Raw genomic sequence first — 18,270 nt, forward strand, 5'->3', positions numbered from 1 at the left:
CAAAACGTCACAAATATCCCTTCATTTTGCAGTTTCACGTGTTCAGATTACATGAGATGCATATATGGCCGTTGGTGTCCCTTCGTCCAAGCCGTAATAAATCGGACAAACCGTCGTAAAGAAAGAAGCATCGTTAGAAAGTTTCAAGGAGTCATTACTGCATGCAACAAACAAGACGAGACATTTCATAAACGCATGGCAAATGCAAGATCACGCCAGCGTGATAGTTTTTTTTGTTTTTTTTTCCTTTGTATGCGCAAACAACGATAATGAGATGACATTATTATGACATCAATAGTACATTTATTATTAGCAAATAGTACGTGGTTAATTTCATGTCCTTAAATAATAACGTTTTTCTCTTTAACTCTCTCAACATCAATCTGCCTTTTATGATTCGATCAGCTAATCGTGTAAAACCGCCCTGAATATTTTCCTTAAAATTGTACATACAAGAATGTAGGAGTTTTTCAGGGGACCAAAGTCAGTATTACTCATGAATGATTAATAGAATTATTGCTGATGTAAGACCGTGCTGATCTTTGATGCTTTTCTTATGACTTCCTCATAAAAAAATCAGTTGATGTTTATTCTGTTAACTGATCAGGCAGCACTTGTTGCAGGGGAAAAAAATGAACCACTTAGAAATTAATTTCACGCCTCTTAGCTTTGGTAATCCAAAACCCAATGTTGTGTTCATTACAGTTTAGGAAAAAAAATGGATATTTGAGTGCTTTATGAAAAAATGTTTAAGCGCTCCATATGTCAGTACCGAACAATAGGAATAAAGGCAAAATCTGATTCTCAGTATGAAACAAATTCGGCAAAAAAAAAAAAAAAAAAGAAAAAGCCACATATTTCAGTCACAGCATTTTGTTTTCAACAAAAAAAAAAAAAAAAAAAAAACAATAAAATGGTCTTATTGCATCATTTAAATGCCTTCAACTTAAATGTATTATATACATATCACACAAAGTATTAAAGTGTTTAATAAGTGCAATGCAGAGCTCCATTTGTAACTACACCCATGTGCAAAAACCACTCAGGGAAATATGTTCTTCTCTCGCCCGATTATAGGTTTATATAGCGGACCATAAGAGCTTTGAATACGTAAGCCCTTTCTCACTGCATTCCTACGTACAGACTGAATTTGGGAGGATGGCTTCCAAATGATTTGCAGCACAATAAACATTACAGGACTACGCAAGTGTTTCTATTACATTTAGTCTTGAAGGCGCATTAGGTAAGATTTGTGAAAAACAACTGTCTCTAATGGTTAAATGGGTGGATTTGAGTAACATTTTTTTTTACTCATTGAGCCCGCCTCTATTTCAATCCATTTACATACACGAAGCTCCGCCCCTAAAATTTAGTGGTTCGACTCGAGTTACCATTAGCAAGGACTGTCATGACATCACTTTCAAGCGCAATCGAACATTCAAAGCCATGTTACAACTCTACAAACATGAAACTTCTCCTCATAATGATTTGAGGATGTGAAGGGCGTTGGGGGCGTGTCTATAAAATGACTGGCACGTGGCCAGTACAAATGCAAATACAAATTCCCAGCCTGGAAAGTGGGTTTCCAAACTGTTTTTTTTTTTTTTTTTATTTTTTAGCTGTGTTATATTCATTGTTCTGAGACAATGGCTTAAACTATTACTATATACACTACACTATATAAACTATTATAGGAAAAATATTGACTATTCCACCTTTAAATTATGCTTTTTAAAAAAAAGGTTATTTTATTGAAGAGTTTTCCAAGAGGTCCCTGGTCTCAAAGAGTGCTCTCTGATTTATTTCTGATCATAGTGAAGTCTTTTCAGCTGTGGGAAATTAGCCTTCAGTCACGTCATATAACCAGCTTTTAATCACTTCACATGAAGACGCAGGAACGATTACAGGATACGTTAGACAGTATTTCTAAGTGTTGACGCCATTATAGTTTATTTGATAAAGGCTCTGTTTTAGAGAACAGGTGCAGAAATGTAAAGGACGATATGCATTATGATTAATAACAGAACTGCTTGAATCTAACATACGCTATTATTCTTTTACATGAACGTGTCAAGCTCACACAACCTGATATTTGGTCATAGTTACATTTGTTGGATTTAATTGAATTCTATTGAACTTCTTCATATAGAAAAAAACTACATATATTAGAAAAACTCAGTCAGGATTTGGATTCGAAAGGCTAACTAGCTTCAGTCTGCGTGATCAGGATGTGAAATGTTAGAATTGTATTGAACGAGGTTATTGTAGAAACCCCTGCATAATCCTGTGGACAAACTGAATACGTTATACGCTATAGTTCCGGCTGCTGAGCTGGGCATAATTCATTAGAGTGATGTTATTGCACAGGGCTTGATGGAGCATCTTTTCTTTTTTTTTTTTTTTTAAATCAATGTAAAAATAACACAAGAACATGACAAACATGCAAATTAAAAAATAATATCAAATACGCTTTTGCGAAATGACTGACAAAAGAAATGAATCCTGAATTATTAACTAGCACCAGTAGATTTTTACTTTGAACTCCCACACCTCTGCAATGGTTTAAAAAAAAAAAAAAAAAAGACGATCACATTCAACGCCTGAAAGAGAAAAGGTGTGGAATAAAGACATGGCATGGCAAAATAAGTACATTTATGACAAAACTAAAAACAAATGTTCTACAGCTACCAAGGAAGAGATGTGTAGAACTTGGAAGAATTCTTAAGAGACTGCAGTGAAACATGAATATATTCAGTCCACACATGCACGCACGCACGCACGCGCACACACACACACACACACACACACACACACACACACACACACACACACACACACACACCAGTGCAGATAACATTTACAGGCAATGCACTGGAGGATATAATCTATATTCTTTAGTCAAAGTATATACACGTTGAAAGAAAGGCAGCCCTTTTTAAGTGTGAATAAAGTTTTTTCCACTTTTTTGTGAAGCACTACTTTAGATGCAGACGTTTCAAACTCAGTCGGTGATTTCAACCCCGAGCCTGAGTGCTTGTCCTGCGCGCGCACACACACACACACATACCCCGAACACACACATACACACACAAATATTTCATCCCTTCCATGACATGCATACACATCATCTACAGGCATAGACCTGGAGACAAACAAAAATTAAAGGTGCTAGCTGCACCTGTAGCTAGGTTAAAAAGAGTGCTCAGAGAATAAATGGCATTACCACAGACAAATGCCACAGTGCCACCCAAGAAACCCCAAAGTGACTGACGTCTCCTGCCGTTCAGCACCTTCTAGTCCTTTGCAGAGCCCACGCAGCTTTGGAGAAGTCTCTTTGCTCACATTATGGAAAACGTCTTCCGGATCCTTTGCCTCTACTTCTTTAAAACCCCAAAATCCAGAAAAGAAAAGTGCTGGACCAGCTTCCACACAGCTGCAGCAACCTTCTGAGGAACGCAGTTCCAAAGATGAAACGGGAGTAGATAAAAGAAATGCAAACAACAATAAGTACCCTACAACTGCCCCAGGGGTCAAAGGGCAGTAAGGCCAAAGTTACAGCGGCAGTACATCATGCCACTGGAGTCCAACCAGCTGTCTGAGATGGGGTCATAGCGCTGCACTGTGTTCAGGTACGATGACCCTGAATGACCCCCCACCACATAGAGGCAGTTGTCCACGATGGCTGAGCCGACCCCTGTGTTAAGAGATGCACAGCATAATCAAAAGGCTGCTCCGTGAACATGCTGCTAAAGCTGCAATCCATTGTACTTGGAACTCGGAAAAGTGCACAGGAAATTTCATTCAGCTTGGAATTCCAAGGCGGGAACTCAGGCAGCGTCTACTTTACTGTTGTGAAAAGGTGTTTTAACAGCTTTGTAAATTTAGATTTGTAACGTAATTCGGCTGATTTCAGCCCAATTTTACTAACGTGATAGGATCACTGTAACAGATCATTTTATGAGCAAGCCAAATGAGCATGCTTTTCACTTACTGAAGACAAAACTGAAGGCAAAAAGACCCATAAACAAGCAGCAACTGAAGGTGGCTGCAGTAAAGGCCTGGAAAAGCATCTCAAGGGAGGAAACTCAGCATTTCAGCATGGGTTCCAGATTTCAGGCAGTCATTGACTGCAAAGGATTTGCATCCAAGTATTAAAAATAATCCTAATATTTATGATTGTTAGTTTGTCCAATTACTTTTGAGCTTGTGAAAATGGAGGGAATCTGAAAAAAAATGGCTGTAATTACTAAATTTTTGTTAAACCCCTTGAACTGAAGCTGAGAGTCTACACTTCAATTGCATCTTGATTGCTTCATGTCAAATCCATTGTGGTGGTGTACAGGGGCAAAATTACCAAAATTGTGACACTGTCCAAATACTTATAGACCTGACTGTATATAAACTAGCTCTGGGAATCAGGGTACTGGAGCGATTGTCAATCGGAACTCAGGAAAATCGACTTGGAACTTTCCGACTTACGAGTACAATGGATTACACAGCACTATAGTTTCAAATATATATAGTATATTCTCAAAATTGAGATGTGTATCAAATATGTGCCACAAACAGCTTAAATGTGTTGTTTCAAATGGCATACTATACACTACTTAGTACATAAGCTCTCAAACTGTCAGATTATTATTATTTAATAAATTTCATCAGCCTTCATTCAATCTGGAGCTTCTCTAATGCCCATTTTACACCTGACCACAGTGGCATGGTGATCATTTCTAGCTAGAATCACTACAAATTAAATATTGGACCTGCCAACCCTAAAGAGGAGGAATGCATAACCCCGGACACGGGTGGACGGATGTATAAAAACAGTACATTTTTGATGTAGTCCTTTCACAAATCACTTGCAGTAGGCAGAAACTTCAGTACGTGTATATATGCGGGGTAACCACTGGGCCTTTTGGGAAGAGGGTTATTGGGGATTGATTGATTTTATTTTACATTAACAAACTCAAACAAAAAGGGCACTGCATCAGTGCATGTTTCAAGTGTAAAAATTCAGAGGTTACAAATGTGAGATGAGGGGGAGGGGCGGGGCTTCTAGTGTGTTGTAACATCGAAGAGTTCAAAACACCTGCGCAACTGTCAATCATTCCAGATTCATCTGCTGAATGGCTCTTCTGCTGTTTTTTATTGGGGGGAATAAAGTGTATTTTTGAGTGGTAATGTGAAGATCCTACGTAAATTGTGTTAAAGATTTAAAGATTGGTAGGCAATCTTTCGGCAATACTTACGCTCTATTTATTAGTGTATGCCCATAAACTTAACAGCACATGGATGATATTCCAGTCTGCAGCAGTGCGCAAGCTTACATTGGTTCAAACATTGGGAAAATTCTAACTAAGTGAAAATCTCAATGAATTAAGAAATTAACAAATGCATGTTTATAATATTTACAGATATTTTGGTGTAAAATGGGCTTTACGCTCATAAATGTTACGTGAAATGCGATATAAGTGAACTAAGTGAACCCGACTAAACCAACAAACCTAACAGTTTGATAGCACTTGTTTTTGGGATTCAGGGTTCGGTGCCCTTTTGTGCATCAAATCAGAGTAGTGACCTAGGATAGATGTAACAGCTGAGCTGAGTTTGATACGCTGCAGTGAGACGCACAAGCCCAGTCCTCTCATTAGATGTGGTGAGTGCACAGCGCCTGCAGTTGTGGGCTCAGTGATTCACAAAAGCATTGTTAAGTCTGTGAATGTAAAAAAACCCACATGTATAACAATTAAATGTGATATGTAATATCGTTTTTTTCATATTGATAATTTTGAATTACGCATCATTGTGCAGATTGTGCACTTATTTACAGTAATGCAGTGAAAATGTTTAAAGATAGTAGGTCTAATACTAATAAATGCCACTGTAGGAAGTATTAGGGTGGTTGTTTTGTGGCCCAGCGGTGTTTTTGCTCCCTTTTGTGGCTCTGCTCTGTGTTCCAGTCTTCATTCTTTGTAGATTTTAGTGTCCTCAAATATTAATAATATTTTAAATCTCACTGAGTGTCCCTACTTAACCTAAAATAGTATGTAATGTATGCCATTTGAGGAGCTTCTTATATCTACAGGATAAACTGCATCGCTGCACAGTTTAACATTTTTAGACAAGAAGGCTAACATTTATTTACAGCTGAAATCCACTGTGGGGAGAATCTTTCCGTTAGAAACATACACTATATGACCAACAGTTTGTCGACACCTGACCATCACAACCATGTGCAATTTGAACATCCCATTCCAGATTTAGCCTCAGCTTTGCTGTTATAATAACCTCCACTCTTCCGGGAAGGCTTTCCACTAGAGTTTGGAGTGTGGATGTGGGAATTTGCCCATTCAGCCACAAGAGCAGGGAGATCAGAGACTGATGTTAGAGATGGCAAAGGTGTTCAGTGGGGTTGAAGTCAGGGTTCAGGCCACTCGAGTTCTTCCACTCCAACCTTGGCACACCATGTCTTCAAGGACCTTGCTTTGTGCACAGGGGCATTGTCGTGCTGGAACATGTTTGGGCCTCTTAGTTCCAATGAAGGGAAATTTTAACGTTACAGCACCCAAACACTTTATAGACAATTATGTGCTTCCAACTTTGTGGCAACCATTTGGGGAAGGAACACATACAGGTGTGATGGTCAGTTGTCCACAAACTTTTGGCAATATAGTGTAAGTGGATTATTTCTCACCTGTGCGGGGTTCGTTCATGGGTCGACATGCTGTCCACTGGTTCTGGTGAGGGTCGTATCTTTCAATGCTGGACAAATGTGATACACCATTATGTCCACCAACGACAAATATAAACCCTAACATGACTCCCACTCCAAAGTTTATCCTTTTATTAGCCATGGGTGCTACCATTTCCCAGGAATCCTTGCTGGGGTCATAGCGCTCCACGCTGCACAGAAACAAAATATTAAAAGGTTTTAACAAAAGCGTTTATAGGTAAACAAGATCCAGTTTCCATTTTCCCAGATTATTTACAGTCCCAACATATTAAAATAGACCAGTTTGATGAACCTAAGAGAACAAAATTAATAATCCAACCTACTTAAATGATGCATTTATACTGTGTATACTTATTCTGTGTACTCGCTGAGAATCAGTGTGGCACCATGATTACAACACACCAACATAAAAATGTGTTCATAGAAGCAATTCCCAACCTGCAGAGACAGCGTGCTCTCTATATCTAAACACTATCTCATGAGGGAAATCTTGGTCAAGGAGACAGCACAACAAAAGATCTCTCTAGTGAGTGAAGTCATGGGGGTCACAGATCTCAACTGGAAAAGTCTTGAGTTATTTCAGTAATAGAACAATACAATGTGTTCTGCTTTTTGCCTCACCTGTTCTCATGCCTCTGGTGGATTTGTCTTTAGCGATCTGAACACTAATAATAATAATAAAAAAACCACTTCACATTTGCAACCAGCTCCTTGACATGATCCAATGTGTTCTCTACCTGTATGTCCTGTATGTTTTTTTTCCCCACCCTGAAAGGCACTCCTAGAAATATTCTTTTAAAAATGCACCTCGTGATCTAGGAAACTCATGTGTACACCTACAAGCAGTGAAAGTTACAGATTCGTATTCACTTTGGCCACCAGTCTAAAAGGTCACTGGACTGAGCAGACACAATTCAATTTCTTAGTACGTTATTAATCTGCCATATTGTTTTGTATTTCCCTGGCTTGACAGTTCTACCGGCAAAATGACACAAGGACTCTCCTTTTAATCACTTCTACTAGATCATTTCATATATTCTATGACGTTCTAGGAGTAAGACTTTTTAGTCTATGAAATTCTTCCACTATCATAATCAACCTATGTCACTTTACAGAAGCAAAACCTTGAATTGCTGAGTTTACATCAATTCCAAAGCAAAGTTATTTTTAAACTTAAAACAAGGGAAATACTCTTACGCTTACTGAGCACTTTATTAGGAACATATATTAATACTGGGTAGGGCTTCCCTTTGCTGGTGCCAAATTCTGACCCTAGCATCTGTGTGCCTCAGCAGAAATTGAGATTCATCAGACCAGGCTAAGTTCTTTTCCAGTCTTCAACTGTCCAGTTTTGGTGAGTGCCCACTGCAGCCTCAGCTTTCTGTTCTTGACTGACAGAACTGGAACCCAACGTGGTCTTCTGCTGTTTTAGCCCATCCGCCTCAAGGTTCGACGTGCAGTGCATTCTGAGATGCTTTTCTGCTCACCACAATCGTACGGAGTGGTCATCTGACTTACTGTAGCCTTTCTGTCAGCTCGAACCATTCTCCGTTGTCTTCTCTAATCAACAAGGTGCTTCTGTCCACTACTGCCACTCACTGGATGCTTTTTCTTTATTGCACCATTCTGAGTAAACTCCAGAGACTGTTGTGAAAATCCCAGGAAATCAGCAGTTACAGAAATACTCTGGCACCAGCAATTAGAATCACTTAGATCACATTTTTTTCCCCCCATTCTGATGGTTGATGTGAACATTACCCAAAGCTGCCTGCCCGTATCTGCATGATTTTATGCATTGCACTGCTGCCACATGTTTGGCTGATTACATAATTGCATGACTTCTTAGGTGTTCCCTATAAAGTTATAAGTGAGCATATATTCACGCTGGGCTTTAAATGCAAGTCACTTTATAAACATCACAAGATGGCCATTTTTTCTTAATAAAACTGTCTTTGGATGTAAATAATGCAGTACTGATATTAGGAAATATTGTTGGAGGAAAAATCTTGAATTTTTCATTTGATAAAATGAAAACTGATTTACCCATCATTGGATAAATATTAAAGAGAAGCATCCATATCTTACCTGTTCATATGAGCAGGACCGTAGCCTCCGATAGCATAAACCATGCCGTTCAGCACAGCGCTGGCAAAGCAACTGCGTGATTTGGTCATGGGTGCCACAGGCTGCCACTCTTTCACTTTGGGTACATATTTCTCCACCGACTGGAGGTAGTACTGACCATCATAGCCCCCAAGTGCATAAAGCTCCCCTGCTAACACTACAACCCCTAGCGTGCTCCTGCACTCTGCCATGCGCTCCACCGAGGACCAGGTGTTGCTGTCTGGATCCCATCTCTCAACAGTGCTCTCATGCCGCCTGTAGCTGATGCCCTGGCGCATGTGTGTGGCAATACCACCCACCACATACACCTTCTGGTCCAGGACGGCAACGCCGAACTCACAGCGGGGCATGCTGAGCGGGGCCAGGCCAATCCACGAGTCTGTCTGAGGGAAGTACATCTCCATACTGCCAAAGTGTGAGCAACAAAACACAGAGATAAATTAGAGTGATAAACTTCAGTATCCAACGACTCCCTAACAGCACAGTATCAAATACCCATGTGCATCCCTAAACCCTATAACAATAATATTTGTGGATAAAAATTTTCACAAATTTAGAAATGGCTCCATGTATGAATGTTTACTCTGCTCACATTTCACTGCTCACCTTTCCAAAGTGGCAAAAAGTCCCGCCTTGCCTCCTACTGCAACAAGAACCTTTGGTGCACAGCGTGGTCTGGTGGACAGCACTGTCTGGTAGGAAAGCCTGTGCTCTGGCATGAAATGATATTTAAGGGCCTCGTTGAGAAGATGTTTGCACGCGTGGTCATCCCGGACGAGGTGATTGGCTTCGTAGAGGCGCGTCAGAAACTTCACACTGAGCAAAGGCAGCCGCACGCTGTGTAGTAACTGGGCCAGGTACTGCTGCCTCTCACTCAGGTCATACTTGATCCAAGACTCAAGCGCATAAAAGACCGTCTCCTCCGTGAGCACTTTGAGGCAATCACTGGACACGATCTCATCCAGCTCCTCCCTGGTCAGCTCGAAGAACTCCTCTGTCCGGCAGACCTCCTCAAAGTTCTCGCAGATAAACTTGGTGGCTGCTAGACAAAGGTCATGGCAGCCGTATGTCTCAGCGAAGCGCGAGATGCCGATGCAGTTTGCGGCATCTAGCTGGCTCTCCAGGAAGCTGCAGCACTCTTTTAGCACAAGTTTCACCTGGAGGAGATTGGCAGCTGGAAGGAGAGACTCCACTGTTTCCTGCGAGATGAAAACCGTTCCTGTGTACGCATATTCCACGATGGCCTAAAAAGCATGACAGCAACGTTTAAGGACTGCACACTTTATAATCAAGTAATTATGCTACTTCTGAAAAAACTTCAATGCGCTCCAGCCCTCGTATTGAGATGCCACTTTCACTGTTAATCTATTCGGCACTTTATTCAGGTGAATTGGTGTGAACCAGTTCGTGCGTTACCTGTAGTGCAGCTTCATCAATGCACTGAAACTCAACCTCTGAGGTCTCCTTCTCTGACAGATTGCCTGTAAACATGGCCTTGAAGTATGGGCTGATGCTGGCCAGCACCACTTTGTGTGCATGGATCTTGGCATCGCCCACTCGTAGCACGATGTCGCACAGTTCGTGATCTTGCCGTAACAGCTGTAGGCCTTGCAGCAGCTGCTCTGAGTGAGGCCGTGTCAGACTGGCAAGCATATAGGACTGGGCCTGCTGGTCCATCTGTTAAGAAACATATGCACGGCAGTATTTATTAGCTTTCGAAGTGCTTGGCACCCTCAGCTACAGACGTCGAATAATTTCTGTCGAAATTAAAAGCTGAACGCAGGAAGAATTTGACTGCACAGTTTGTAATGTCTGTCCATCATAATTAGGTAACTTACAATTCTGACTGCTGAGCCACTGAAACGTTGTGGCAGAGTGCGCATGTGGCGTTACTGAGGCTGACAGTGCATGTGACATAGTGTTGACTTTATTGGTCTTCCCTTTTTTAAATTTATTTTTTTACATAATAATGACCCTATAGCTCAGAGTACTGGCTGATACACAGCACTGCTATTCTCGTAGTAACTGACTATCTCTCTGCAAGCTTCTGTTGACAATTTATATAAAATGTTCAAAATGGTGGACTTTCACGCTTACATGCATGACTGTCATTGTGTCGGTCACCATGATCATGCAGAGTTCACACTACACAACTTTCAAAACGCTTGCAATCAGTTGTTTGGTTAACATTGGGGTGTGCACACCACACAAGCACTAACAGTCTTTGATCACAGATGAGCATGCTGCATCCCCAAATCCCACCTTTTTGCAAAAATAAACACAAGAGCTGTCTATCATTCAATTTTGTCATGATTTTGTACAGAAATAAGTAAATATAAGTGAAAAATGTTTGGTTGGGGAGACATGGGCAGCAAGGATTGTCTGTTCTGCAAAGAGAACTGGAGGTATAGTGCAAATAAAGTAGCTATTTTTTTATACTGTGCCCTGCCAGGAATCATGCTGCGTTTGTTGTTGTTCATTTTTGCTGTTCCTAACAACCATTTGGGTTTGACAATTTCTTATTAGATTAGATTCAACTTTATTGTCATTGTGCAGAGTACAGAGCCAATGAAATGCAGTTTTTCGCATAACCCAGATTGCTCACAAGCTGGGGTCTGAGTGCAGGGTCAGCCATGATATGGAGCCCCTGGAGCAGATGTGGTTAAGGGCGCTGCTCAAGGGCCCAACAGCAGCAGCTCGAACTCCCAACCTTCCGATCAGTATGGAAATTATAGTAATATTATTGTGTTTACATTTTGCTCTGGCCCTCCCATACAAACAAATACAAAGAATGGTAAACTGGATTCAGGGATCTGCTGCACATTACGACAGATGGACTTGATTTCCTCCTTCCTCTTGGATTCTCATTGGCTGTTTCTCAATGCTGTTCTTGCTACTAGTTACACTGTTAATTATTCGCTCAGAAAATCAAACACACTTCAATATATTGGAGCCTTGAGAAAATCACATTGGAGAACTGTTCAGACTACACGAGAATTATTTGGTGACTGGGAAATCGTGGCTAAAATCGCTTAGCGTGTAACAGCCTTAACACGTGTTCACGGCATAAAACATGCCACACACTGTACCAGGCAAGACCAAACCTGCACTGTTTCAACAGATTTGTGCATCCTTTATCTTGTGTCATCATTGTAATTGTACAGAAGGAGCTGCATTTACAGTTTACATCATTTTATTTTTTTTCTTTAAAGCGGACACAATAGGTTCTAACAGCCCGGGACATAACAGGGCAGTATTATTTGCGTGTGCTCCTCCTTCACCCAGCCCTGTGTGTCAACAATAAATACTGGTGCTGTAGGCATAGCATCTCTGCAAAAGGACGGTTATATTACACAGACCGAATGAAAGTCTTTTTAAAACTTGTCATACTCCTAAAGTTTATATTGCAACAAATTTGTAGGTTAGTCGAAGATAAGTAAACCTATAAAGCAAAAGCTATTAATGGTGATAGAAGAAATATTTCATAAGTTTTTAAGCTAAAAATATGAATATCATCAATCAAACGCCCCACCTATGAGCCACTTTTTGGATTTCATTAGGCATAAAGCTGGTTTTATTTTGTCCGATTAAGATTATTGAGATTACTGATTATTTAGATACTTGTGACACTGTACGAGATGATCTAGGTAAAATCTTAGCCAGATTTTATAACAGACTGTGTGGTAATATGCGTACTTGAGTCAGAAAATAAAAAACAATTTGGAAACCTGCCTTCTGGTCTGGAAGCGTTGTTTGAATCTGGATTGACCTCTTGTCAGTCATTTGATAGACACGCCCCCAACGCCCCTTCACATCCTTATAAATCATTATGAAAAGTTGCATGTTTATAGAGTTGTCACTTCTGGGGGTGAGAGATTTGGGGGCTTTGTGTATATGTGTGGAAATGGGCGTGGGCCCACACAAAGCTCCGCTCCCAAACTTCCAGTGGGTCAACTCGAGTTACCATTAGCAAGAACTGTCATGACACCAATTACAAGCACAATCTTGAAAATACAAGGGCTCGACTGCTTGAAAACCAAGTTACAACTCTATACACATGCAACTTCTCCTCATAATGATTGGAGGATGTGAAGGGGTGTTGGGGGCGTGTCTACAAAATGACTGACAAGAGGCCAATCCAAATACAAACACACATTCCGGACCGGAAGGCAGGTTTTCAAACTGGGTTTTTTTAAGCTATATAATACACTTGTTCTGATACAATGGCTTAAACTATTTTTTTTAGCATTTCTACATAATTTTACACATTATTTGTATCGGTAAGAAATGAAAAATATTGACTGTTGCACCTTTAAAAAGACTTTGTTGTTGGCTAGAACCTAGAAAACGCAATTACAGCTACCTGAAAAATGACATTTTAACAGCCTTCATGATGCCAAAAGCTACAAGACTCCGAAAACACACCGTTTATTAGTTAACAGCTCAGTTAATATCACTTCAAAATAAAAAGAGCATTAACATTAACAGTAGCTATCCACGAAGGACAACCAAATCACCTATCTGAATTCTGAGTTAACTTTAGCTAGGCGGCTAAAATTAGCTTGCTAACATGCTAGCTGTTAGAGGCTACCGTTGGCTAGCTACAACTGTTGCTAAAAATAAACATTGCTAGGCTACATCCACTAGCGTTAGCAACAAAGCTAGTCGAGCACTGAATCCGTGCTGTTCTGTTCCCCGCTGGGGTTGTAAAGATTAAAGGTGTGAATGAAGTGCTGGTGAGTACCTGTATCCAGGGCTGCTCTCGGACGTGTGAGTGAGGGAGAGAGGGAGATATATTGCGCTAGTGGAGGTCTTACACGGCACCAGTGGAAGAAGCCTCCAGCGTCTGTCTGCAAAACAAACACAAAAAGGAGGTTCGCCCTGCGTCACTTCCGGGACCACGGAGAGCAAAAAAAAATAAAAAATAAAAAAAACCTCACGCGTCTGACGAAAACATGAGAAAACCGCACCATCACGCAATCACGCCATAACACGTGTATATTACTTATTCTACAGAAATGTTCAACTGATACAGCTGAAGTTGTATCTGCAAGCACAGACACTCTAAAAGCTTTCAACTGACATTTCTGTGATTTCTGGATTTTTTTTACTCCACCATAATAATAATAATAATAATAATAATAATAATAATAATAATAATAATGTTTACATGTATGGCGTATAGCAGACACCCTTGTCCAGAAGTGCTTACAGAAGTCATTATCTATAAATGCATCCTGATACATCAGTAGGTCAGGGACTAAGAGTACTAGCAGTCTAAAGAAAAAAAAAAACCCTGATGAGGAGGTAAGTAATACAGTATAAAAAACAACATAGGTATTGTCAACACAGGTATTGTCATTTTTATTGACATAAATAGGGCACCTTTTTCATATACCTTTGTACACAATTACTGTAACAACACCAAACATTCAGCAGTTAGGGGTGTAAACCTCAGGCTTCAATATGATTCCAGTTCCTAAGGCAATGATTTGATTTTTTCGCAATACCACTAAATCTGCTTCAATACAATATGATCCCAGTTCTTAAGGCAAAGATTCGATTTCTGACAATACCCCTGAATCTGCTTCAGTATAATATAATTTCAGTTCTTAAGGCAACAGTTTGATTTTTGACAATACCACTGGATCTGCTTCAGTATAATATAATTTCAGTTCTTAAGGCAACAGTTTGATTTTTGACAATACCACTGGATCTGCTTCAGTATAATATAATTTCAGTTCTTAAGGCAACAGTTTGATTTTTGACAATACCACTGAATCTGCTTCAGTATAATATAATTTCAGTTCTTAAAGCAGCTATTAAATTTCTGACAATACCACTGAATCTGCTTCAATACAATATGATTCCAGTTCTTAAAGCAGCTATTCGATTTTTGACAGTACCCCTGAAACAATACAATATGATGAGATTCAGTTTAGTAGCCTCCAATCGATATGTGACCAACCTTCTTCAGAATCTGTGGTTATCCTACCATTAATTCACAAATGATGTTAACGTAGAGAAGGACTATTTTCAAAGTGTTAGAGTTACTGTACTTTTTCAATAATAATTGAAAAGTATAATTGATAACAATCAATTTATGATTGTTGCCTCGATTCAATTCACTTCATCTCGTTCAATCAAACGTTACTGGATCAATCAAAGTCGCCGATTGTTACACCCCTAACAGAAAAACAACAGATGTTTAAATATCCCTATACTGAATTGTATGTCATTGGAAAGTTTATTAAGTAGTCCATATGACAGGTTCCTAACCCTGGTCCTGGAGTACTCCCTGTCCCTGTACATTTTAGTGTTTTCTCTACTCTCTCTACTCTCTCTACTTCCACTTCAACTCAGCGTTAATTAACTGATTAGTTTAATCAAGTGTGATTGGGAGAAGGGAAAACACTCAAATGTGCAGGACAGGGAGTACTACAGGACCAGGGTTTGGTCCATATAGTAGACAATTCCTGTATAATGTAATGATTCATGATAAGAGATTATTTGTTTTCTAGGATTCTCTTCATTGCCAGTGTTACATTTATCAATCATTTTCTCAAAAGTAACATTTTCCATGTGCCAAATTACTTTTCTTAGCCTCATCCACATATTTCAACCACACACTGGTTCGCATACGTTCTGCATAAGTCTTATTCTGATATGAGTAAAATTATATTAGACAAAATTATTTAAGAGTTCAAGTGTCATTTAGCACAATCCTGTGATCAGGTCTATTAGGTTTACTTAGGTTCTCCATCTGTTAGTCTATGTGAAAGCTAAAAGTATTATGCCTTTTAACATTAGTTTGAAATTGATTAGCTTAGCCATAGAAATATTGTACTGTATTGGAAATTTTGTCTTATTTAATTTGAGGTATAATCATGCTTTCAAAAAAAAAAAAAAAAAAAAAAAAACATCTGAAGCCACTGTCCAGAGGAGACACAGCAATCATGCATTACCTGCATTAAACTGGCATAATGTAGAAAAAATTTTATTTTAGTATACACTGCAATTAGACATGGCAAATCAGCATGTGAACATGCACAAGCATAAAATACACATTTCACAACATTAAAAAATACAGTACAAGCATGTATGCTTATTCCTTTTTGTATGTATAAGCATATTGTACATAATATAGAGGGTAGTAGCACAGTGTTGTAGCTGGAGGGTATCTAGTATATGAATAAAGTGATTAAAATGTTTTTTTTGCCTTCATTTATATAATTTGATTAGTATTTCTACATACATATTATAATTTTAAATACAGTATATATGCAGTGGGTATAGAGTTACTGAATGCAGCCCTCTTCTACCCTGTTTGTTAGTGTGAAGTGACCACCGTATGATCACTGCTGACCAGATATTATTTGATTGGTGGACCATTTTCAGCACAGCAGTGACACTGACATGGCAGTGCTATATCAGTGGGTTTTGCATTAGTGTAAATGGATCAGGTCATTCCAGCACCTGGGTGCCAGTACCGAGAAGACGCGTGACTTGCTTGTATCTGTGATGGTGGGTTAGAGTTGTGCTAGAGCCTTGAAGGGAACATGGTGTCTTCAGTTAAGAGGGGACTGGTCCATTTTTGGCTATGAGGCATGTATCAGTGTTTTAAATCTGATGTGGCTAGGTACAGGAAGCCATTGGTTGCAGTGGTCGGTTGACACGCAGGGCATGACGTGTCAGGAGTGAGTCTGCAGTAGTTCAGTTCTGAGATGTCGAGAAGGTGATTGAATAATGAATAAACACCTGAATGATCTCCATGCAGAGAGTTACCCAGATCCTTTAGCTGTTGGGTCCTGTAGAATTATTCCAGCTTCACACACTCTACCATATCACTCCCATGTGCCACTGCTTTGCCGAGAATGGTCCACCATCCAAGTAATATCTGGTGGTGATACTTTGGTGATCCCTTTCCACTTAATAACAGGGTAGAAGGTGGCTGACATACTGTACCTAGCAACAGATGAACTTGTCAGTACCCACCAAAAGTACATATATTGTATGTACCTGATAAAAGGGATAAATTAAGGTATTAGCTAATTAGGTATAGCTAATTAGCTGTGCACTAGTATAAAACATACATACGTCATATTGCATATGGTAGGTGTACAGAATAGTATGTAAAATAGTAAGTATCAGTATTATTTCAAAACAAATCAAATAGTGTTTTGTTGGTCACACACATCTATACACAATACAACGTGCAGTGAAATGCCTTTTACAACTGTCTGGTGAATTTACTTACATAGAAATAGAAAAAAAATATATAGAAAAGATGCAAAAAAATGTATGACCTGTATGTGGTATAAAGTGCAGATATGTGCAGTTGTATGTGCAATACAATGCTGTGCATCATTCAGCTCAGGTAGTTGCAGTGAAAAAGCTAACAATGCAATAAATATTTATAAATACAGGATATGCCATGTGTACTGACAGGAATGTTGGGTGTGTGGGTGTTGTGCAGAGAAATCCAAGGTCTGTATTTATATGTCTATGTATAGATAGTCCTAGGTGTTGTCCTGGTTGAGGGACCGAATGGTCTGTGGGGATGGCCTCCTTCTCACTCTCATATGCTGTGTTGGCCTTCAGGGCGAGGAAGCGCTTCCCTGACAAAAGAGAGAAGAGTGCATTTTATTGGACTATTATTATTGCTGTTATTTGTACATGTACATTTTTTTTTTGCTGTACACTTGGACAAACAACACATTTTCAGTGGGACAAACTGTACACTGATAATAAGATAAATGAAGGTATTATCTGTATGTAAGTCACAATCTGTCACTTTATCTGAGTTTGCCTGAGTGACTTTAAGTCACTTTACATATTCACTGTACATTATATGGCCAAAAGTTTGTGGACACCTAACCATCACACCCATATGTGCTTGTTGAACATCCCATTCCAGATTTAGTCCCTCTTTGCTGTTGTAATAACCTCCACGCTTCTGGGAAGGCTTTCCACTAGATTTTGGAGCGTGGCTGTGGGGATTTGTGGTCATTTGTGGCCAATGGAACTGGGTCACTGGTGTTTATTGATGATGTGATTACTGATAGAAGTAGCAGGATGAATTCTGAAGTGTATAGAGCTATACTTTCTGCTCAGATTCAGTCAAAGTCTGCAAAACCTATAGGACAGTTCTTCAATGTACAGATGGATAATGACACTAAATGTACCACGAAAGCAACCCAAGAGCTTCTTAAGGCAAAGAAATGCAATGTTCTTAAATGGCCGAGTCAGTCACCTCAACCCATTTGAGCTGCCTTTCACTTTCTGAAGACCAAACTGAAGGCAGAAAGACCCACAAAAAGCAGCAACTGAAGGCGGCTGCAGAAAAGGCCTGGCATCTCATGGGAGGAAACTCAGCATTTCATGAAATCCATGGCTTCCAGACTTCAGGCGGT

The 18,270-nt window shown here is 39.7% G+C and overlaps 1 protein-coding gene across 1 annotated transcript; it reads right to left on the reverse strand.

The window, feature by feature from the left end:
• Nucleotides 1-883: 883 nt before the first annotated feature.
• On the reverse strand, nt 884-13,752 carry LOC113534104 (kelch-like protein 28). Its single transcript, XM_026926704.3, has 6 exons — nt 13,602-13,752; nt 10,274-10,534; nt 9,464-10,101; nt 8,819-9,262; nt 6,695-6,903; nt 884-3,694 (listed from the first exon to the last, which is right to left on the reverse strand). The coding sequence occupies exons 2-6, from the start codon at nt 10,532-10,534 to the stop codon at nt 3,531-3,533; spliced, it is 1,716 nt and encodes a 571-aa protein (XP_026782505.1). The 5' UTR covers nt 13,602-13,752; the 3' UTR covers nt 884-3,530.
• Between the last annotated feature and the right edge of the window lie 4,518 nt (nt 13,753-18,270).

This window comes from Pangasianodon hypophthalmus, chromosome 10, assembly GCF_027358585.1.
Source record: "Pangasianodon hypophthalmus isolate fPanHyp1 chromosome 10, fPanHyp1.pri, whole genome shotgun sequence".
Lineage (NCBI taxonomy): Eukaryota > Metazoa > Chordata > Actinopteri > Siluriformes > Pangasiidae > Pangasianodon > Pangasianodon hypophthalmus.